This window comes from Salvelinus sp. IW2-2015, linkage group LG8 (assembly GCF_002910315.2).
Source record: "Salvelinus sp. IW2-2015 linkage group LG8, ASM291031v2, whole genome shotgun sequence".
NCBI lineage: Eukaryota > Metazoa > Chordata > Actinopteri > Salmoniformes > Salmonidae > Salvelinus > Salvelinus sp. IW2-2015.
Window position 1 is genome coordinate 36244147 of NC_036848.1, and position 25269 is coordinate 36269415.

A 25269-nucleotide genomic window follows, 5' to 3' on the forward strand; every position below is an offset into this window, starting at 1 on the left:
CGCTTTCTCCCCGGTCTCCTTCACTCTTTCCTGTCTCATCTCTTTCCATACATTCTCTCCTGGTCCTCTCCCCACACACCCCACCTCTCTCTCCATACTCTATGCTTGTCCCTACCCTGTCCTTCCTGTCCTCACACTCTCTCTCTTTAAAGTAACGCAGGCAGTAGGGGCTCGACCTGATTTGCTTTTATTGCATTTTAATACCCTCACATCCCAGTTCCCGTTCCCCTCCTTCTCTTTCTCTCTCTTTCTCTCTCTTTCCCTCTCCTTCTCACTCTCTTCTGCAGAGCTGTCTGCTGTGCTGAGCTTTTGTGTATTAGCATGTCATCATTCATTTGTGAAAGGCTCTAAACACTCTGAGAGAGAGGAAAGCAAGAGCGAGAAAGAGAGGGGCTAAACACTGAGAGCTCTGAGAGAGAGAGAAAGCAAGAGAGAGAGAGAGGGGGGCTAAAGACTGAGAGCTCTGAGAGAGAGAAAGCAAGAGAGAGAGCGGCTAAACATCAGAGCTCTGAGAGAGAGAGAAAGCAAGAGAGAGAGCGGCTAAACACTGAGAGCTCTGAGAGAGAGAGAAAGCAAGAGAGAGAGAGAGGCTAAACACTGAGAGCTCTGAGAGAGAGAGAAAGCAAGAGCGAGAGAGAGAGAGGGGCTAAACACTGAGAGCTCTGAGAGAGAGAGAAAGCAAGAGCGGAGAGGCTAAACACTGAGAGCCTGAGAGAGAGAGAAAGCAGAGAGAGAGAGACGAGAAGAGGGGCTAAACACTGAGAGCTCTGAGAGAGAGAGAAAGCAAGAGCGAGAGAGGCTAAACACTGAGAGCTCTGAGAGAGAGAGAAAGCAAGAGAGAGAGAGAGGCTAAACACTCAGAGTTCTGAGAGAGAGAGAAAGCAAGAGAGAGAGAGGCTAAACACTCAGAGCTCTGAGAGAGAGAGAAAGCAAGAGAGAGAGAGAGGCTAAACACTCAGAGCTCTGAGAGAGAGACAGGCTCAGTAGCCAGCTCTAGCTGAAACACACACCTATTGAGGGATAGTAGAAAGGGGATAGCAGAAAGATGCAATATACTGTAAAAATAGAAAGACTCAAAACATCATGATTGTGTACTGCAATCTTTAAAAGTAGTGCATCTAACCTGATATCTGGTGTTTGGAGGTTGTTTGAATGTAAACCCAGTGTAAGTGTTATGATACACAGTGTTATAAAACAGAAAATAAGTACACCGAAACACCCAAAGTGGTTCTTCAATCTGAATATTGGTGTTTGAAAACACTTTTGGGGGGTTTCAGTGCATGTAAAAGGTAGTCCCTCATACAATCAAATGGTTTAGAAATTAAAATGGTTTATAGCCTAAATATTGATTCATGATATGGACCTATGGAGAATAGTTATTTGTTTAAATCCACTTTCATCGCTTTATTTAGACAGATTACAAACAGGAGGATTCAGAGAAGTAGTAAAATTGGGACAGGCTGAGGCGGGAATTGGACGGCCAACTTCTGGGGCAGTAAGATGAAAAAATATTATTCTGGGGTGAATTGAAATTTGACCCAAGAAAAACAACCAACATGTACTTCGTAAAAATGTAAGAAAAAATCCAACTTAATATGTTTTTCAAAGTGTAAGTCTATTTTATATGAGGATAACCAAAGATAGAGAAATTTAACTAATTAGAAGTCTGGTTATAATCTCCTTGCACTTCCTATCTTGCCACGTGTCTCTGTTTTTAGGGGATTGTGGGTAATTCCTTTTTTTTTTACTCTTTTACACAACTTTATATGCATGTTTGAAGAAAGTAGACTTCTATATTAGTATTAAGCAGCTTGTTGTGCCATGCGGTGTAATGGATCATGATGCACGGATATCAAAACCGTCACGGAAAATTACATTAAATAATGAGACAACCCATTCCCGAAAAGTTTAACTATTAATGGTAGAGGCAAATGCAGTATCCTGTAATTACTTGCTGTAAAACCACCAGTTACTGTTACTGTATTGGATACTGTGATTAACTATGCCTGCTGAAGTGGTTTAAGCTGGTAAATGATAAATGACATAAATCAGTGAAGATACTCCAGTAGCAGGTATCTAATTCTGCGCTAGACAGGATGGGAAACACCATAATAGTGTTGAGAAGCTACAGAGAGAGGAAACCACACCAGAAGAGAAGGTATCTACACTGAACAAAAATATAAACGCAACATTTAAAGTGTTGGTCCCATGTTTCTTGAGCTGAAATAAAAGATCCAAGACATTTCTTAAAAGCTAATTTCTCTTATATTTTGTGCACAAATTTGCTTAAATGCCTGTTAGTGAGTATTTCCCCTTTGCCAAGATAATCCATCCACCTGACAGGTGTGGCATTTCAAGAAGTTGATTAAACAGCGTGATCATTATACAGGTGCACCTTGTGCTGGGGACAACGAAAGGCCACTTTAAAATGTGCAGTTTTGTCACACAACACAATGCCACAGATGTCTCAAGTTTTGAGGGAGCGTGCAATTGGCATGCTGACTTGCAGGAATGTCCAGCAGAGCTGTTGCCAGAAAATTCAGTGTTAATTTCTCTACCATAAGCCACCTCCAACGTGGTTTTAGAGAATTTGGCAGAACTTCCAACCGGCCTCACAACCGCAGACCACGTGTAACCATGCCAGCCCAAGACCTCCACATCCGGCTTCTTAACCTGCGGTAACGTCTGAGACCAGCCACCCGGACAGCTGATGAAATTGAGGAGTATTTACGTCTGTAATGATGCCCTTTTGGGGGGGGGATTATTCTGATTGGATGGGCCTGGCTCCCCAGTGGGTGGGCCTTGCTCCCAAGTGGGTGGGCCTATGCCCTCCCAGGCCCACCCATGCCCATCCATAGTTTAGGGTCTCATGAATTTATTTAAATTGACTGATTTCCTTATATGAACTGTTACTCAGTAAAATTGTTGAATTTGTTGTATTTATATTTTTGTTCAGTACAATTCTGCACTTAGAACTTGAAACACCAAAATAGTGCTTTCAACATTTTCCGGTAGTGATCCCAGTCCCTGGCAAGGTGTTGCACAACACTTGATGAAGGGGTTTTACAACACCGTGTCATGTTTCAAAACATCTACGAATGATGTGTTTTCATACTCCAGCAGAGTTAAGGTTTTGTCTCCTTTGCTTTCGTGGCAGCTCTGTTGCCATCAGTTTTGGTGTTACAAAGCACTTCATATTAACATTGTAGGTTTTGATGAGGATGAGGAAGGTGATGAGGGTGGTGATGATGAAGCCTGTGAAGATGGAGGTGATGATGATGATTGGACTTTAGACAACCGAGTAAACCGAGCTGTGTCTCTTTAAGAGCGGCAAGCAGGGAGGAGTTGAGGGCTTGTCTCTATGCTGAAATGAAAGTTATCTTGGGAGAAGGAAATCACACATGGTAACAAACTCTCTTCTACTCTTTGCAAAAAATAACAACACAGATACACAAAGTCTACCTTTCGTCAAGTCAACAAGGAATAAACACGCAGGTGAGTAGAGAGAGAGAGAGCTACTACTATTACTACTACTACTACTACACTACTACTACTATTATTGCTGTTGGTCCCACCATTTATTTATAAATATATATATAATATATATATAAATATTTTATTTTTATTTTTATCTATGTATTCTTTGACAATGTAAGTAATAATGAACTTGCCATGTCAATAAAGTCAATTGAATTGAATTGAATTGAGAGTGAGAGCAGTGGAGGCTGCTGATGAGAGGATGGTTTATAATAATGGCTGGAATGGGGTCAATGGAATGGTATCAAACACATCAAACACACGGTTTCCATATGGTTTATACCATTCCATTCCTCCCTTCAGCAGCCGAGAGAGAGAGAGAGAGAGCGAGAGAGAGAGAGAGAGAGAGAGAGAGAGAGAGAGAGAGAGAGAGAGAGAGAGAGAGAGAGAAGAGAGAGAGAGAGAGAGAGAGAGAGAGAGAGAGAGAGAGAGAGAGAGAGAGAGAGAGAGAGAGAGAGAGAGAGAGAGAGAGAGAGAGAGAGAGAGAAGGAGAGAGAGAGAGAGAGAGAGAGAGAGAGAGAGAGAGAGAGAGAGAGAGAGAGAGAGAGAGAGAGAGAGAGAGGCTAAACACTGAGATGTATAGAAAATTTTGAAACTGTCAATCAAGATTGTTATCACTACAAAAATCAATACATATTATTCAGATAATGAATTACTGTATAATGCTGACTCATTCCAGGAAGTATTCTTATCATTTCTATTGTGTTGCAGAAATGGCGTCCTCCAGCAGTCTCCTGTCTGAAGATCAGTTCCAGTGCTCCATCTGTCGGGATGTGTTCACTGAGCCAGTCTCCATTCCATGTGGACACAACTTCTGCAAGGCCTGTATCAGTGGATACTGGGATACCACTAGCCTGTGCCAGTGTCCAATGTGTAAGCATAGTTTCTACATAAGACCAGAGCTAAAGACCAACACGACACTCAGAGATGTTGCAGATCATTTTAAGAGGAAGAGAGTCAGAGATGAATCTCTTCACAGGGCTGGGAAAGGGGTCTGTGACGTCTACATGGAGAACCTGGAGGACAGAATCATGTGTAAGAAACACAACACACTCCTTGAGCTGTTTTGTAGAACTGACCAGATGTGTGTTTGTCAGTTCTGTATTGAGACAGACCACAAGACTCACCACATCGTCCCTCTAGAGGAAGAGTGTGGAGAGAGGAAGGCTCAGCTGAGAAAGACAGAGGCACAAGTGCAGCAGATGATCCAGGAGCGAATGCAAAAGGGTTGGGAGATCAAACATTCAGTAGAGCTCAGCAAGAGAGATGCAGAGAGAGAGATAACAGACAGCCTGCAGGTCTTCACTGATCTGGTGCGCTCCATTGAGAGAAGCCAGGCTGAGCTCATTGAGGAGGTTGAGGAGAAGCAGAAAGCAGCAGAGAGGCAGGCTGAAGGGTTCATTAAAGAGTTGGAGCAGGAAATTAATGAGCTACTGAGGAGAAGCACTGAGCTGAAGCAGCTCTCACACACTGAGGACCACCTTCACCTCCTCCAGAGCTCCCCATCCCTATGTACCCCTCCAAATGCCAAGAACTGGTCTGAGATCAGTATTCACACTGAGCTGATGAATGTGATGAGAGTTTTGAGGAGCTCTGTGTCGGAGCTGGAGGAGAAGACGAGGAAAGCATTTTCTGAGCTTATGGAAAAATGCAATAAAGCAATGGAGAAGTTTCCTGATAAGCTGAAGATTCCTGACAATCTGAAGATTCCTGACAAGCTGAAGATTCCTGATAAGCTGAAGATTCCTGACAATCTGAAGATTCCTGACAAGCTGAAGATTCCTGACAATCTGAAGAGGATGCAGCAGTATGCAGTGGATGTGACTCTGGACCCTGATACAGCAAATCCCTTTCTCGGTCTGTCTGCGGATGGGAAACAAGTGAGTATTGGACAGACATGGAACGTTCGCCCTGAAAACCCAAAGAGGTTTGTTAGTCGATGTATCCTGGGAAAGGAGGGCTTCTCCTCAGGGAGATTCTACTATGAGGTGCAGGTGGAGGGGAGGACTTGCTGGGAGTTAGGAGTGGCCAGAGAGTCCATTAATAGGTCAATTGAGAGGACACACTTAGAGGTTATGTTAAATTCAGGGCTTCCACTGACCCCTGAGGGTGGATTCTGGACAGTGGGACAGAAATATAATACTTATAGGAGTACCTATGAGGCCAACACCTCTCCTTCTGTAGTCCTCACCTTGAAAAATCCCCAGAAGGTGGGGGTGTTTGTGGATTATGAGGAAGGTCAGGTGTCCTTCTATAATGTGGAGACCAAAGTTCATATCTTCTCTTTCACTGGCTGCAACTTCACTGAGAAACTCTATCCATTCTTTGACTGTGGGTTTTATGATAATAACGATCAAGCATTGATCATCTGCCCTGTCAGTCATACAGACTGAATTATGGCACATTAAAGTTACAGGGCACAATACTAAGGCTGGGATTCAATATGAAACCTCGCTATAGTGGGCTTGACATTTAAAGGTCATTTCCAATTGACTACTCGACATCTGTAGTTTTTACCTTGAATGCGAACTCCATGAACGCGGTAACATTGCCTTTAAAAGCCACATTGCCGAATAGAGCCATCTTATTGATTCCCAGCCTTAATACATTGTTCTGCCTAATAGTAGCCCTGCCACTTGGTTTGCTAAAGCTGAGGGATGGCCTGGAGAAATGTAACCACTCTCAAATTCATAGATTGACTGACAGTTCATAAGATCACAATTATAGTATTCAACTTATTTTGAAGCTGAGCATTGTTTGTTGACAAATAAATTGTTTACAAACAGTGGAATATTGACATCAGGGCTTGGTCACACTTTATTTGGATAGTCCCACATAGATGATCTACAGATGGTCATACTATCAACAAACTATATGTTGATAAGCAACTGCTTGCTAAGGTTACTGTTAAGGTTAGGTTTAGAATAAGGGTTGGGGTTAGGGTTTGGATAAGGGTTAAGGTTAGAGTTAGGGCTAGGGTTAGGATTAGTGGATAGTTAGTTGAAATGTTGACAGTTATTGAACATCTACTTGGGACTATCCAAATAAAGTGTTACCTGCAGCTTTTTAAAAGCAATGTTCCCGCGTTCGCAGAGATCACATTTGGTAAACGTTGCGTATGTCGGCTCAGTCGGAACGTGGCCTTTAAATGCCAGATTGTCAGCAACCCGTGATCGGATTGAATGCTGGCCCATGAGGGTGATTGTTGAAGTTGGTTGATTTAACTGGTTGAATTATAGGTCCCAATCATGAAATCTGCCTTCTAACTTCAACTTCAAGACTAAAACAGACTAGCACAACTCAATCGTTGAATCATCAAAAATCAAGTATCTAAATCTTCATCACAGAGAAATCTCCCCATTATATAATTGAAATATTTGAATTTACAGAGAAGTGGAGGATTTGTTACATATTTTCTGGTATTATCACATAGTGGCTAATATTTTGAAAAAAGTACAAGAATGGTTACTCCCTGTTTTACATGATTTTGTTATGTCGCCACAAACAGACTTAAGGGACAGATGCAACACTATATACAATATTTTAATTCTGCTGGGGGAGGTTTTCATTTTTGAAAGTCAGAAAACAAATATGCTATTGGGTTCTTTAAAAAATAACTGTCAAACACTACTAAACTCAGCAAAAAAAGAAACGTCCTCTCACTGTCAACTGCGTTTATTTTCAGCAAACTTAACATATGTTCATACAAATATTTAAACAACAAGATTCAACAACTGAGACATAAACTGAACAGGTTCCACAGACATGTGACTAACAGAAATTGAATAACGTGTCCTTGAACAAGGTGGAGGGGGGGAGGGTGTCAAAATCAAAAGTAACAGTCAGTATCTGGTGTGGCCACCAGCTGCATTAAGTACTGCAGTGCATCTCCTCCTCATGGACTGCAGCAGATTTGCCAGTTCTTGCTGTGAGATGTTACCCCACCCTTCCACCAAGGAAACTGCAAGGTCACGGACATTTCTGGCGGGAATGGCCCTAGCCCTCACCCTCTGATCCAACAGGTCCCAGACGTGCTCAATGGGATTGAGATCCGGGCTCTTCGCTGGCCATGGCACTGACATTCATGTCTTGCAGGAAATCACACACAGAACGAGCAGTATGGCTGTTGACATTGTCAGGATGAGCCTGCAGGAAGGGTACCAGAGAGGGAGGAGGATGTCTTCCCTGTAACTCACAGCGTTGAGATTGCCTGCAATGACAACAAGCTCAGTCCGATGATGCTGTGACACACCGCCCCAGACCATGACGGACCCTCCAACTCCAAATCGATCCCGCTCCAGAGTGCAGGCCTCGGTGTAACGCTCATTCTTTCGACGATAAACGCGAATCCGACCATCACCCCTGAGACAACACCGTGACTCGTCAGTGAAGAGCACTTTTTGCCAGTCCTGTCTGGTCCAGCGACGGTGGGTTTGTGCCCAAAGGCGACGTTGTTGCCGGTGATGTCAGTCTAGCCCCTCTCAGCCTATTGCGGACAGTCTGAGCACTGATGGAGGGATTGTGCATTCCTGGTGTAACTCGGCAGTTGTTGTTGCCATCCTGTACCTGTCCCGCAGGTGTGATGTTCGGATGTACCGATCCTGTGCAGGTGTTGTTACACGTGGTCTGCCACTGCGAGGACGATCAGCTGTCCGTCCTGTCTTCCTGTAGCTCTGTCTTAGGCGTCTCACAGTACGGACATTGCAATTTATAGCCCTGGCCACATCTGCAGTCCTAATGCCTCCTTGCAGCATGCCTAAGGCACGTTCACGCAGATGAGCAGGGACCCTGGGCATCTTTCTTTTGGTGTTTTTCAGAGTTAGTAGAAAGGTCTCTTTAGTGTCCTAATTCTTCTTACCTGTGACCTTAATTGCCTACCGTCTGTAAGCTGTTAGTGTCTTAACGACCGTTCCACAGGTGCATGTTCATTAATTGTTTATGGTTCCTTGAACAAAAAAGGGAAACAGTGTTTAAACCCTTTACAATGAAGATCTGTGAAGTTATTTGGATTTTTACGAATTATCTTTGAAAGACGGTAACGGCTTTCTTCCAGGGGTGAAGGAGAGGACCAAAGTGCAGCGCGGCTAGTGTTCAACATGTTTAATTAAAGAACAAGTGAAACACTACAAACAACATACAAAATAACAAATGTGAAAAAACCGAGACAGACCTATCTGGTGCAGACAAAACACAGAGACAGGAAACAACCACCCACAATCCCCAACACAAAACAAGCCACCTATATATGATTCTCAATCAGGGACAACGATTGACATCTGCCTCTGATTGAGAACCATATTAGGCTGGACACAGAAACAGACAAACTAGACACACAACATAGAATTCCCACCCAGCTCACATCCTGACCAACACTAAACAAGCAAAACACATAAGAACTCTGGTCAGGACGTTACAAAGACAGGGTCCTGAAAAGGGGACGTTTCTTTTTTTGCTGAGTTTATAAACTAGAAGGATTGACAAATGGGACCAAATAATACATCAAGAGGGATCATAGGCAAAGGAAAGGTTGCAAGTTAAACGTTTTCCTGATTGCCAGTCATATGGCGATTCTATGTGTTGTTTTTTCTGTTGAGTTAATATATTTACTTTTGATGATTTTCTGTATGTTTTTTCTGTTTATGTCCTTTTGTAGTTTGTTAGGGTGATAGTTGTTTTTCTGTGTGGGTGTGTTTTGTTGTGAGGATGTTGGTTTGCTTTGTATGTCTACCACACCATGGATAGTGGGTTGAAGGGCTTGTGAGTTCTGGTGGAGGTGTGGAGACTCATCTGGGGGACCATGAACCTTAAGGTCCCACTTCCCTATTGTGGGATGGTTATTTGTAAGGAAAGAAAGACCCTCAAAGACCATTGTAAAACATATATTTAATATTTGTTAAAAAAAAATAAAGAATAGTTTAGTCCCCCAAACGTGGGGGTTGGTGGTGGGCTATTAATGAAAAATATATCATAAAATAATAATTACAGAGAAATCTAAAGTGAGTTTTTCTGTCTCCACCTATGAAATAGCCAGACCATGTGGCATAATAAAATAGGTCAACAACTTGTAGATGAAAGCTGTTTAGTACTGAATCCTATTAACAAGAGCTCTTGATATATTCACAGTAATAAAATGAACATATGCTACTTGTTTGTGTCTGCTTGTTTTTCTCCAGGGAAGGGATCCATCTCCCAACATCATCCTCACGGATATTACTAATAGTTGTTTAATGTCACAGTGTCTCCCTAAACAACGTTTAAGACAAAACATCTTATGACAATCATACAGATTAGAAGCCAGGCAGCATCCGGCAAATAGGAATTTATTCTAAATTCTTTACATTTAGATATACTGTATTTATAAGTATATAATTATACTTATAAGAGTACAGTATAATTATACCTATAAATATATATTTCTGAGCAATAGACAGCCAATTCTCAGTTATATCCACTAGAGTATAAAATATGTCATTGAGGTCAGCTCAACCCATCAACAGCTCTCATAGGTCATAGGGGTCAACTTAACCCATGAACAAGCGTTGTGAGTGAGATCTGTTATTCTGTGGGTGATATAATAGTTCGTTTTCAGTCACCATAGCTGTGCAATTTGTAAGCAGTCAGTCAAGATGGTTGAAACCTGCCCTGAGACAGCTAGCTCTCTCTCTTTCTCTCACCAATTAGCCTAACTAGGACATTATTGTATGGAAACTGTTGATACCAACTGAACCCATTCTAAATCTTAACTAGCCTTGCCAAATTTTGTTAATCTACACTGAGTGTACAAATCATTAAGAACACCTTTCTAATACTGAGTTGCACCCACACCCAAAATCCTCAATTTGTTGGGGCATAGCCTCTACAAGGTGTCACAGTTGTGTCAAGTTGGCTGGATGTCCTTTGAGTGGTGGACCATTCTTGAAAAAAACAGGAAACTGTTGAGCGTGAAAATCCCAGCAGCTTTGCAGTTCTTGACACCAATCAGTGCGCCTGGCACCTACTACCATACCCCGTTAAAAGGCACTTCAATCTTTTGTCTTGCCCATTCACGCACACATACACAATCCATGTCTAAATTGTCTCAAGGCTTAAACATCTACACTGATTGAAGTGGATTTAACAAGTGACATCAATAAGGGATCATACAACAGGATTCACCTATGTCATGGAAAGAGCATAATTTGCATAACGTTTTGTACACTCATTGCTCTGGCTCTACCTAAATGGACCTGCTGTGTGTCTCTCACTTGGCTAACTTGCTAATTGTTTTTTATGTAGAGTAGCTGAAATCAATGTAGCCAAGGGAGTGATAAACAATGCATGTCAGGTGAGCTGCTGTATCAGATACAATACCTCCTATTAAGGAGTCCTATACCTCTCTACACCTCTCTATACCTCTCTGTACCTCTTTGTACCTCTCCGTACCTCTCCGTTTCTCTCTACACCTCTCTGTACCCCTCTATACCTCTCTGTACCTCTCCGTACCTTTCCGTACCTTTCCGTTCCTCTCTACACCTCTCTGTACCTCTCTGTACCTCTCCGTACCTTTCCGTTCCTCTCTACACCTTTCTGTACCTCTCTGTACCCCTGTTCACTCATGACTGTACGGCCAGGCACGACTCCAACACCATCATTAGGTTTGCTGATGACACAACAGTGGTAGGCCTGATCACGACAACGATGAGACAGCCTATAGGGAGGAGGTCAGAGACCTGACCGTGAGGTGCAAGGACAACAACCTCTCCCTCAACGTGATCAAGACAAAGGAGATGATCGTGGACTACAGGAAAAGGAGGACCGAGCACGCCCCTAGTCTCATCGACGGGGCTGTAGTGGAGCAGGTTGAGAGCTTCAAGTTCCTTGGCGTCCACATCATCAACAAACCAAGCACACCAAGACAGTCGTGAAAAGGGCACGACAAAACCTATTCCTCCTTAGGAGACTGAAAAGATTTGGCATGGGTCAAATCTTTCAGATCCTCAAAAGGTTTTACAGCTGCACCATCGAGAGCATCCTAACTGGTTGCATCACTGCCTGGTATGGCAACTGCTCGGCTTCCGACCGCAAGGTACTACAGAGGGTAGTGCGTACGGCCCAGTACATCATCGGGTTCCTGCCATCCAGGACCCCTATACCAGGCGGTGTCAGAGGAAGGCCCTAAAAATTGTCAAGGACTTCAGCCACCCTGGTCATAGACTGTTCTCTCTGCTACCGCACAGCAAGCGGTACCAGAGCGCCAAGTCTAGGTCCAAGAGGCTTCGAAACAGCTTCTACCCCCAAGCCATAAGACTCCTGAACATCTAATCAAATGGCTACGGCCAGTACTCGCTTTGCGTTGCGCCCGCCGTTTACCGACACAGGCACCCGCAACAGTCGCTCTTCTACACTGCTGCTACTCTCTGTTATTATCTATGCATAGTCACTTTAATAACTCTACCTACATGTACATATTACCTCAATAACCTCGACACCGGTGCCCCCGCACATTGACTCTGTACGGTACCCCTGTATATAGCCCTGCTATTGTTATTTACTGCTGCTCTTTAATTATTTGTTATTCTTATCTCTTACTTTTTTGGGGGGTATTTCTTAAAACTGCATTTGTTGTTATGGGCTGAGGGCTTGTAAGTAAGCATTTCACTGTAACTGTTGTATTCGGCGCATGTGACAAATACAATTTGATTTGATATACCTCTCTATACCTCTCTATACCTCTCTGTACACCTTCAGTCCTACTGTAAATGACCTCATATACTCTCTGTACATCTTCAGTCCTACTGTAAATGACCTCATATACCTCTCTGTACACTTCAGTCCTACTGTAAATGACCTCATATACCTCTCTGTACACTTCAGTCCTACTGTAATGACCTCATATACCTTTCTGTACACCTTCAGTTTATTGTAAATTACTTCAATATACTCTCTGTACAACTCAGTTCCATACTGTAAATCATCTCATATAATGTACTCTCTGTACCACAGAACCTCCAGTTCGTCCTCTAGTCAAACCACATGCAGTTCCACTGGAGACTTGGCGTCTATTCCATGTCTTGTAACATTAGTGGGAAAGCCTAAAGGATGTGTGTCATAGGTCTAAATGGGCCCCTCTTTTGTCTATTCAAATCAAATAAAATTATATTTGTCACATACACTGGTTAGCAGATGTTAATGCGAGTGTAGCGAAATGCTTGTGCTTCTAGTTTCGACAAGGCAGTAATACACAGAGTAATCTAACCTAACAATTCACAACTACTACTTATACACACAGGTGTAAAGGGATAAAGAATATGTACATAAAGATATATGAATGAGTGATGGTAGAGAACGGCATAGGAGGATGCAGTAGATGGTATAGGAGTACAGTATATACATATACATATGAGATGAGTAATGTAGGGTATGTAACATTATATTAAGTGGATTGTTTAAAGTGGTTAGTGATACATTTTTACATACATTTTCCATAAATTCCATTATTAAAGTGGCTGGAGTTGAGTCAGTATGTTGGCAGCGGCCACTAAATGTTAGTGGTGGCTGTTTAACAGTCTGATGGCCTTGAGATAGAAGCTGTTTTCAGTCTCTCGGTCCCTGCTTTGATGCACCTGTACTGACTCGCCTTCTGGATGATAGGGGTGAACAGGCAGTGGCTCGGGTGTGTTGTTTGTTTGATCATCTTTATAGCCTTCTGTGACATCGGGTGGTGTAGGTGTCTGGAGGGCAGGTAGTTTGCCCCCGGTGATGCGTTGTGCAGACCTACTCACTACTCTGGAGAGCCTTACGGTTGTGGGCGGAGCTGCCGTACGAGCGGTGATCACAGCCGACAGGATGCTCTCGATTGTGGCATCTGTAGAAGTTTGTGAGTGCTTTTGTGATGAAGCCGAATTTCTTCAGCCTGAGGTTGAAGAGGCGTGCTGCGCCTTTCTTCACAACGCTGTCTGTGTGGGTGGACCATTCAGTTTGTCCGTGATGTGTACACCGAGGAACTTAAACTTATACCTCTCCACTACTGTCGTCGATGTGGATAGGGGGCTCCCTCTGCTAGGATAGGGGGGTGCTCCTCTTCCTGAAGTCACGATCATCCTCTTTGTTTTGTTGACGTTGAGTGTGAGGTTATTTTCTGACCCGACACTCCGAGGGCCCTCACCTCCTCCTGTAGGCCGTCTCGTTTTGTTGGTAATCACAGGGGCTCATGGTTAGGTTGGTCCGCAAGACTTTGTATTGATTTGAGTTGGAGGCGTGCATGGCCGTTTGTTGGGGCCGCCAGTGTTGAGATCAGCGGGGTGGAGTATGTTTGTGTACGCCCGGTTGATCGTGGCGTCACTCACCTGGGGGCGGCCGTCAGGAAGTACAAGTACCTCAGTTGCTAGAGGGCGGGGGTTCGAGACTCTCAGGTGGTCTGAGCTCTGATGACGCTGTTGTGGAGGGTCTTATGGTGGTTAAATGCTGAGCTGTAGTGCGGATGAAACAGCTTCTACATTAGGTATTGCGTTCCACTGTCCTAGATTGGGGTTGGGAGTGTGCAGTGTGGTTGAGCGGATTTTGAGTCGTTGCTGTGGACCTATTGGGTCGGTAAGCAAATTGGAGTGGGTCTAGGGTGTCAGGTAGGGTGGAGGTGATATGGTCCTTGACTAGTCTCTCAAAGCACTTCATCATGACGGAAGTGAGTGCTACGGGGCGGTAGTCGTTTAGCTCAGTTACCTTAGCTTTCTTGGGAACAGGAACAATGGTGGCCCTCTTGAAGCATGTGGGAACAGCAGACTGGGAGCAAGACATCCTGGTCCGCGACGGGGCTGGTTTTCTTTTTGTAAAGTTTCTTCTATTCTGCTGTTCTTGTCTTCTTACTTTCATATACCTTGATGTGAATCAACTATACAGATGAATGCAAATTCCTAGTAGGCATCCATTGTGGATTTCACCCTCGTTTCTGGATAAAGCAGAGGAGACGAGTAAAGGAAGCCACTGGAGACTATTGAGACACACCCATGACTCCTCTCTGGAACAACACTGCCCTCTGTTGGCCTAACCATGTAACAACACAACAGGTTCTTGGCATGTATTACATTGTGGATAATAATACATTTCGTCACACAGCTTCAGATCTGTGCGGTACACAATTTATAATGACAATCTCATCCCAGTAAATCCACTGATTAACATTGTAATATCAGATAATCCTCATCTGCATGATAAGATGAAAGAGGAATGCTCAATGTGTGAATAAGTTTCTGCCATCTCCAGGCTTCCTTCCGCATGGCAGGATACTACATATATGTCAAATCAGTGAGTGGTCTGTGGAAGTGGGGCAGGCAGCGATCCCCAGTTCATACACAAATCACACATGAATAAAATATCATGAGGAAATTAATAAACGAGCATCCACTTTTTCACATCGCTGCTGCTTTCCTGGCAGCTCCCTATATTCCTCATTCTCCTCTCCCTCTACCTCTCTCTATCTTCCCTCCCTTCCTCCTTCCCAATCCCCCTCTATCCCCCTCTCTCTCTTTCTCACTCTACCTTTCTCTTTCCCTATCTTCCCTCCATTCCTCCTTCCCTCTACCTCCTCTCTCTGTCTCTCCCCTCCCCCCCTCGCTCCTTCCTGCCCTGTATATCTACATTTACTACTCGGCATTCCAAATCCTGGCACTGCATGCTCTGCTGAAAGCCGTGGTTGGCTGGTTGGGTTAGAGAGCCAGTGAGAACCACCTTGGGAATAGAAAGGGGAGAGAGTGGAGGAGAGGGTAGGAGAGCGGAGCAGGCCGTCCGCCACTTTTTTAAAACCGCTTAAGAATCTGACCTTCTTTTTCAATTTTCGCCTAAAATGACATACAAGGATATGCATATTCTTGATACCATTTGAAAGGAAACATGTTGACGTTTGTGGAAATGTGAAGGGAATGTGGAATAATATAACATATTATATCTGCTAAAAGACAATACAAAGAAAAACTTTTTGTAATTTTTTTGTACCGTCATCTTTGAAATGCAAGAGAAAGGCCATCATGTATTATCCCAGCCCAGGCACAATTTAGATTTTGGCCACTAGATGGCAGCAGTGTATGTGCACATTTTCAGACTGATCCAATGAACCATTGCATTTCTGTTCAAAATGTTGTATCAAGACTGCCAAAATGTGCCTAATTGGTTTATTAATAACTTTTCAAGTTCAAAACTGTGCACTCTCCTCAAACAATAGCATGGTATTCTTTCACTGTAATAGCCACTGTAAATTGGACAGTGCAGCTAGATTAACAAGAATTTAAGCTTTCTGCCAATATCAGATATGTCTATGTCCTGGGAAATTGTCTTGTTACTTACAACCTCATGCTAATTGCATTAGCCTACTTTAGCTCAACCGTCCCGTAGGGGACCCATAGATCCTGTAGAGGTTTAATAATTGATGAGATAGTCCAATGAGATAAGATCAGAATTCTGTTATACTGTTACAAGGACATGAACGGACGTGAATACTAACTACTGTACTCCTGTTCTGGCTTTTATTCTTGTCCTGTTACTGTGTGATCATCATCATGCACCCCTTGACAAAACTCCTTTGTGATCTCCCAATGTCTTATCGCTGTGTCTACCAGTGGCGATTTTAGCATGCAAATCTTGGTGGGGGAAAAAAAAAAGTGGGATACATGCCAGCAAAGCCACTACAAAACACTAAACAATACATTAATGGCAATATTCCACTACTACACCTGGCTATCAGCAGAGCCTTGTCTGGCAGCAAAACAGTTCATTCAGCCTCATTTACTGCCTTTAAAAAAAACATAGCTGATATGGCTGACTTGTTTAAACAAATGTGGTTTCTAATGACAATGAGATGTACAAACTATGGCATAAAGGGACGACAAGTGAATAAGAGGAAATCGATTAAGACATTAATGAGCGAGCTGGGACGGACCTAATCAATATAACTATTTGTTCAGCACTTTTGAAATGTACAGCGACAGAATTCAGAACATGGGCCGTTTTTACAGTGTTCTCCCTGTACACCAAGTCAGAACCGTAGGATAAATAAAGGGGTAAAAAAAAGGTAGAATCATGATGACGTCAGTGATCTTCAGGTCGTAGCTAGAAAGAGGACTGAGTTCCCGATTTACAATTTCTAGTTGGATGAGAGTTCAAAACATATTTTTTCCAGAGTTCACAGTTGTCTTGAACTCACTAAAGTCAGATTTTGCCATTCCAAGTTAACAGTTGTTTTGAGTGCGGCACAAATCATGCTTCATTGACCGCATGGCCAATGTGGAATGTTTATAATTTTAAACTAGGGAATAGTAGGCTAATGATTGCTTTGTAATGCTTGCAGTTAGCCACTGATTCCTTCCAAACCACTAATTGTTGAATTTGCGATTTCCAACTTGTTGTGTAATGTTTATGTCCAATGGCCGATGAGCATCGATATGTTTTATCTATAATTTCTCTTCATTATTTATCTTCATATGACAAGGATTTAAAAGGATTTGCAAGTAGATTGTCGAATTGATTCATGATGATGACTGCTAGCTAAGATTTTGAAAGTATGATGTTGATATGATCTATCCAATCCCAACTACTGTAGATATAACGTGATTTGACATAATTTTATCTGTGGCCAATGACCTTGAGCCTTCGTCGATGGGCACTTCTAATGTAACTCTATGGCAGCACCTTGAATTTTCGAGCTCCACCCTTAGACTTGGCGGTGAAGTAGTGTCCCCATGAGGGACAGAACACTGAGCCAATCACGGCGCAACACTACGTATTTTCTGCTGGCTTGCCCCACCACCACAGAAAGCACTGAGCTAGGCTGAAACACCTGCATTTTGGAGCTGCCTTACTCAAGAAAACAAAAAAGAGACCATGTTTGTATGCTGCTTTATTAACTCAATGATATATATTTTTTTACATTGTTTGCAAACTGATATGTGACACGTATTAATGCCAAAATAACAGACACTGCCCCACCTGCACAGAATGGTGGGTCGCCACTATTCATAGTTATACTGTGAATTAGCACCTCTCCTCTTATGTGGTATCCTAGAGCTACTGCTCACCTTTTGCCCATACCAAGACCCATGCATGTATTCTGTTGCTTTTCTCCTCTCCCACCTATATCTTATTTACTGAACTCAGGTAGATTGTATGTTAAGAAGTATGGAACTCTTGCCTTTGGGAGCTCTGTACTGCTCCTCTCCTTTCCTCTTAAAAGGTCCAATGAAGCCATTTGTATGTCAACCCGAAATCATTTATGGGACCCTACTGTGATTGTTTTTAATTAAAATTGCTAACAGGAAACAAAAAAAAGCTTCTCGCGTTTTTGACGAAACTCTTTGTTTCTTATCTAGCTGGTAGCACCTGAGGGAAGAGGCTGGTTTTCTCTAGACCTGGTCCTGTAGGGCTGCAGTGTGACTCATAAAATCTTGTTCTCCAACATAAGTGGTTCATACCGTATGCATCATCTCTTAATGGTTACAACGGAAGTGCAAGATAGAGAGAGGAAAGAAGAGTACATAAACCCACCTTTCAGCATTAGATGTGGCCAAAGGACTCCTAAGTGGCTACGGTAGAAGTAGGAGCTCACCAGAGCAGAGCTACGTATAAATAACATTTATGAGACATCTTATCAATCTATCCCCATCTGGCTGACTGTATACCCTACCTCTGCCCTGTGGTACAGACTGAGATGGCAGACAGGAGACAGCAGATAGCGATTGGTAGTTAGCACAGGGTGTTGTGGTGTTAGTAGTGGACAGTTAGGGGCCTCTCTGAGTGGCCTAGGGAGCTTGTCAGGGTGGCCTAATGAAGACAAAGCCTTGGGTTGAGCGTGGTTGGGGAGGGGTTAGAAGAGGGTGGGAGTGGGTGAGGATGGGGGAGGCTAATGTGGCATTAATGGGGACCTCCACTGTCCTTGACAAATCACCTCCAGAAGTCTTTGACACACACACACACACACACACACACACACACACACACACACACACACACACACAACACACACACACACACAACACACACACACACACACACACACACACACACACACACAGGCACACACACACACACACGTGCACGTGCACGTGCACAGGCATACACACTGTAGTGTACACTGTAGACATACACACTGTAGTGTACACACAGTAGTCACACACACAATGAGAGAACACACATACACAGATCCTCCTCCACAGTAGACCCGCCACATGCACCCACTCTAAGCACTTATCAAAATGCCACTATGTACAAACTCAGTTAGAGTAGTAATGAGCGGCATTTGTGGATGTACATATCCTCTCATCAGCATAACATTGTCTCTTTTTATCTCTCCACATCCCGTTTAAAAGAAGTGGTCACGTTCCATGGTGGGAAATGAATGTCAAAATGACACATCGTACCCACATTGCCTAGTTCAGGGGAATGTAGCGTTCCCACAACACGGATGCTTCAAATGCTCTGCATCCAAATGGCACACTATTCCCTATGTAGTGCACTCCTTTTCAGCAGGCCCTCTGGTCAAAAGTAGTGCACTACGTAGGGAATAGAGTGCTGTTTTGGACACCGCCTGAGCTCCCCTTAGCATGACTATAAAGTGTTAACAGCTCAGTTGAGGACCCTGAACACCCCCAAAACAACAATCCTCTGAGACATCAAAACATTACTAGTTATATGTGTTGCAGTGTACAGCACTCCAGGTAGTCCAACATAACGTTATTATTGGATGTGTAAAGTGGTGTTGCGTTCAGTTCACAAGGAAGGAGAGGTACATTATTTAGATTCAATGACATCCAATGACATCAAGGGAAGTGCTATATTGAGATCCCCCCCCCTCTCTACACCTCTCCCTCTGTCTCTCTCTCCCTCAGTCTCAGTCAGTCTCCCCAACCCTCCCCCCTCCACTCTCTCAATTAAATTCAAGGTGCTTTATTGGCATGGGAAACATATGTTAACATTACCGAAGCAAATGAAATTAACAATAAAAAGTGAATGGCAAATATTATACTCACACAAGTTACAAAAGAATAAAGACATTTCCAATGTCATATTATGTCTATATACAGTGTTGTAACAATGTGCAAATAGTTAAAATCCCCACTCCCTCCCTCTCTCTGTCTCTCCCTCCCTCGCTCTGTAGTGATACAGTTACCCATCCTTGTCTGCACTGAAATGGCTCTAAAGAGTTCTGAGAGGGTGAGCAGAGCTATAAATTGACTGACTGTGGATCCTAGGGTGAGTTGTTCTATTAGATATGCATTATCCAACACCAGTTTAATACACTTTGAGATTCATTGATTTAAAGTTATTTGAGAAGATAGGGATTTAGATATTAAACTGCTAACCCAGCAAACAACAAACATTCCCACAACGTTCGAGAACGCTCCCTTAATAGTCTCATTTGGGTCATTAACTAACATTTTCATAGGACTGTTCCCGTGATGTGCAAAGAATGTTTCCAAGAGACCATTCCCTAAATGTGAAATACAACTTGGTTACCGTGTACTCAGAACTCAGGAGAATATTCCCTCAACTTCCTGCCAAACATATACAGAACATGGTTGACTTGTTTTCAGAACATAAGATATTAATGTTCTAGACACGTTTCATGGGAACGTTGCAAGAACATTTACGTGTCCCAAGAAACTGTATTATGCATCACGTCTTGTTACTTCTGCCGAGCCAGTCACTGATTTATTTGAAGCTCTTTTTCTGTTGGCATGTTCAGGGCAACTCACACACAGTACTTTTAACATGCAGTAGTTCTCAACATGAAGTCGGAAGTTTACATACACCTTAGCCAAATACAGTTAAACTCAGTTTTTCACAATTACTGACATTTAATCCTAGTAAACGTTCCCTGTCTTAGGTCAGTTAGGATCACCACTTTATTTTAAGAATGTGAAATGTCAGAATAATAGTAGAGAGAATGATTTATTTCAGCTTTTATTTCTTTCATCACATTCCCAGTGGGTCAGAAGTTTACATACCCTCAATTAGTATTTGGTAGCATTGCCTTTAAATTGTTTAACTTGAGTCAAACGTTTCGGGTAGCCTTCCACAAGCTTCCCATAATAAGTTGGGTGAATTTTGGCCCATTCCTCCCTACAGAGCTGGTGTAACTGAGTCAGGTTTGTAGGCCTCCTCGCTCGCACACGCTTTTTCAGTTCTGCCAACAAATTTTCTATAGGATTGAGGTCAGGGCTTTGTGTTGGCCACTCCAATACCTTGACTTTGTTGTCCTTAAGCAATTTTGCCACAACTTTGGAAGTATGCTTGGGGTCATTGTCCATTTGAAAGACCCATTTGTGACCAAGCTTTAACTTCCTGACTGATGTCTTGAGATGTTGCTACAATATATCTACATAATTTTCCTCCTCATGATGCCATCTATTTTGTGAAGTGCACCAGTCCCTCCTGCAGCAAAGCACCCCCACAACATGATGCTGCCACCCCCACGCTTCACGGTCGGGATGGTGTTCTTCGGCTTGCAATCCTCCCCCTTTTTCCTCCATACATAACGATAGTCATTATGGCCAAACAGTTCTATTTTTGTCCACATGTGCAGTTGCAAATCGTAGTCTGGCTTTTTTATGGCGGTTTTGGAGCAGTGGCTTCTTCCTTGCTGAGTGGCCTTTCAAGTTATGTCGATATAGGAAACGTTTTACTGTGGATATAGATACTTTTGTACCTGTTTCCTCCAGCATCTTCACAAGGTCCTTTGCTGTTGTTCTGTGATTGATTTTCACTTTTCACATCAAAGTACGTTCATCTCTAGGAGACAGAACGTGTCTCCTTCCTGAGCGGTACGATGGCTGCGTGGTCCCATGGTGTTTATACTTGCGTACTATTGTTTGTACTGATGAACGTGGTACCTTCAGGCGTTTGGAAATTGCTCCCAAGGATGAACCAGACTTGAACCAGACTACAATTTCTTTTCTGAGGTCTTGGCTGATTTCATTTGATTTCCCCATGATGTCAAGCAAAGAGGCACTGCGTTTGAAGGTAGGCCTTGAAATACATCCACAGGTACACCTCCAATTGACTCAAATGATGTCAATTAGCCTATCAGAAGCCATGACATCATTTAGGGGAATTTTCCAAGCTGTTTAAAGGCACAGTCAACTTAGTGTATGTAAACTTCTGATCCACTGGAATTGTGATACAGTGAGTTATAAGTGAAATAATCTGTCTGTAAACAATTGTTGGAAAAATGACTTGTGTCATGCACAAAGTAGATGTCCTAACTGGCTTGCCAAAACTATAGTTTGTTAACAAGAAATTTGTGGAGTGGTTGAAAAATGAGTTTTAATGACTCCAACTTAAGTGTATGTAAACCTCCAACTTCAACTGTAACTGACACACATGATTACATTGTGTATCTTATATTATACAGAAATTATTATTACACATGTCCACACCTGAGATTTGAACTCACAACCTCTTGGGTCATCATACTCAGAGCTTCCTGCATCACTACCATGGCCGTGTCAGGTATCACGTAATATAACTATTCTTAAGGCATTGATTTTATTGACTTTTTTCAGCAATTGAAGGTTTTTTTGTATAGCTGCCTAATGTTGGTGGGGCATATTAACCTGTTTCAATGTTACTCCTGAATCTCTATGATCAATAAATTATTTTCTTGAGTGTGCTTTTGACAGAGCTGAGTTTTACTTTAAAGTGCATTCACCCTATTGCTTACACCTATTAAGTTTTCATCTACATCAGTGCCTAGGGAGAAGGGGTTAGGTTTTCTTCTGGACAGGGCCTAACTGTACTGGCCCAATAAGCACACCGCCTGGAGATACGCCTTATTGGGATTGTGGTTAGAGCTTTTATCGTTGGTGCTGGTGGCCTAGGATCAAGACCCGCAAGGGGAGTTAGCCTTCTCTCACATTCGTACAAATATACTGTATGTTAATGTCATTATTGCCATTTTAAATTGCATTCATCAGACATCTTGATTGTTTGTATGGACATTTCATTAGAACACTTGGAAATCTTTGTTACCATAATGTGCATTTCTGGAACTTTGGCTACCAGCTTTGTGCCTTTGTGCATATCCTCCAAATGCTTTTTCAGGTTTGATGTGGTGTTTCTGGACGAAGAGATCAACGCTGCCTTTGCAGAGTTTGCATTTGACTAAAATGTTGTTCTCTTTCTCCACGAATAACTTAAAATAATGGGAGCATTTCCACAATGAAAAGGTTAAGTGGGGTAACAACATAGCTGCCATCTTTCTTTGATTTTTGGCTTTATGATACTCTATTTGAAACAAGTTAGCCTGCAGCATGATACAATATTTGAAGACAGTAACTCATTATATTACTCTGTTACTGATAAAAGTAATTACTGTAATTAATATTTGATCCCCAACACTGGTCCCAAGTATTCTGTTGAAATTGTCTATATTTCCGCATGAAAACTTGGAGATGAAACTCTGTGTTGTATATTGTTTTGGTGTAGCTCCCATCATTGTTGTTTAAATGGCAAATGTAAGAAAGTACAGACATGCTACTGTAAATAAACCCATTTCTGATATTCTGAGAATATGGCAACCATGTTCTGGGTACGTTTCTATCAGAAGCAACATCGCCACCTGGGCCGTGTTTCGGCAACAAATTAGGAATGTTACAGGTAGAAATGCAATGACGAGAGCTGATGTGATTCCTTATCAGAGACGTGTTTAGTGCTACGTGGTATATGTGCTGTGGATTTCAAAAGACGATAGCACGTTCTCACTGAGATGCTGAGCTACGTAGAATTCTACCGATTCCCATCTTTTAATGAGAAACTAATCTTAATTAGATCACATAGGTGTGTTGTAACTGTTGCCAAACAACAACATATATTGCTAAGAAAGACGGAGTAGGGTGTCTCCTCTAACAGGTCTCGAACACAGGCCACCAGAACCAATGACTAGCACCCTAACCACTGTCCCAACAAGGGACATATTTGTAAGGTATGTGCTTATTGGGCCAGTATAGTTAGGCCCTGTCCAGAAGAAACCCTAAAAGCCTCTTCTCCCTAGGCACTTGTGTAGATCTGAAACAACTTAATAGGTGTAAGCAATAGAGTGAAGACACTTGGAAGTACATCTCAGCCATGTTAAAAATACACCAAAAAAAGGCTTTATTGATCATAGTGATTCAGAAGTATTTTAATTAATTATTTTTTAATTAAACCTTTATTTAACCAGGAAGGGCTCATTGAGATTTTTTTTTTTAAATCAAGAGCATCCTGGCCAAGATAGGCAGCACCAAGTCATTACAAAAATGACAGACAAACAACATGAAAAACTACAAGTAATCTAGAAAAAAACACAGAATTCAGAAGAGTATAACAAAATCAAAATCAGCTAATTAAAAACATTGACAGGTCAGGGAATCAGTCTCAAGATCATTCATCAGTGATTTAAAAATACCAATCGGGACAAGTTCTTCCAGTTTAAAAGTATTTTGTAAGCGTTCCAAAACGATGGCGCAGAGTACATAAAAGCCCTTTTACCAAATTCAGTTCGGACATTTGGAACAGTTAGCAGGATAAAGTCCAGCGAACGAAGAGAGTACCCACCACATTTCTGAACAATAAAAATGCCCAAATAAAAAGGTAGTAAACCCAAAATGTATTTTTAAATAAAAGTATACCAGTGACTGAGCCTATGAGTGACTAGAGAAGGCCAGCCAACCCTGGTATACAAAGTGCAGTGGTGCGTAAGGGTTTTGCAGTTTAAAATAAATCTCAAAATGTCAATTGATCTCAAACACTGAGCGAAAGCATTCATATATAAAATATCCCCATAGACTAGTAAAGGCATAAATGTAGCTGATAATAGCCTCCTTCTGGCTTCAAAAGAAAAACCGGCCTTATTCCTAAAATAAAATCCCAATTTCAGCTTCAATTTTTTTGTAAGTTGTTGAATACGCAAATTAAAAGAGAGGCCGTCATCAATTAAAATTCCAAGATATTTATATGAGGTTACAGTCTCAATCTCAATGCCCTGACAGGTAATAATAGGTGAAAAGTTCAGAGGTCTATTTCTTGCTTTAGAAAACACCATTAGTTTAGTTTTGTCAGTATTGAGGATACGCTTCAATTGACACAAGGTATGTTGAACAGTATAAAAAGCATTTTGCAAGTTCTGGAAAGCTTTTGTAAGATACGAGGCACAACAGTAAATAACAGTATCATCAGCATAAAAATGAAGTTGCGCATTTTGGACATTTTTGTCTAAATTATTTATATAAATAGTGAATAAGAGAGGACCTAGTACAGAACCTTGGGGAACACCATTACAGACAGACAATTTAACAGACATGAGCCCATCAAATTGAGTGCACTGAGTTCTATCAGACAGATAGTTAGCAAACCATGCAACTGCATGCTCCGAAAGACCTACACTCGACAATCTCTGCCTTAGTATAGCATGATCAACTGTATCAAAAGCCTTAGAAAGATCTATAAAAAGTGAGACACAGTGCTGTTTTTTGTCAAGGGCTTCAGTGATATAATTTAAAACCTTCATGGCTGCTGTAATTGTGCTATGCTTCTTCCTGAAGACCGATTGGTACATTGATAAAATAGAGTTAGTAAATAAAAACTATTTTAGCTGTTCACCCACAAGGGTTTCAAGTATTTTCACCAGTGGTGACAGCTATGAGATTGGCCTACAATTATTTAAAAGAGTTGGATCTCCCCCTTTTAAAAGTGGTAGGACAAATGCTGATTTCCAGATCTTTGGAATTTCATTAC

At 42.2% G+C, this 25269-nt stretch overlaps 1 protein-coding gene across 1 annotated transcript; it reads left to right on the forward strand.

Moving 5' to 3' along the window:
- The first annotated feature begins 4250 nt into the window (after positions 1–4250).
- On the forward strand, positions 4251–7323 carry LOC111967029 (E3 ubiquitin-protein ligase TRIM39-like). The gene has a single exon (XM_023991933.2). The coding sequence runs from the start codon at positions 4251–4253 to the stop codon at positions 5928–5930; it is 1680 nt and encodes a 559-aa protein (XP_023847701.1). The 3' UTR covers positions 5931–7323.
- Positions 7324–25269: the final 17946 nt, after the last annotated feature.

Excerpts from the sequence above, each read along its gene's own strand:
- LOC111967029 (XM_023991933.2), top strand. The coding sequence starts at position 4,251 with ATGGCGTCCTCCAGCAGTCTCCTGTCTGAAGATCAGTTCCAGTGCTCC.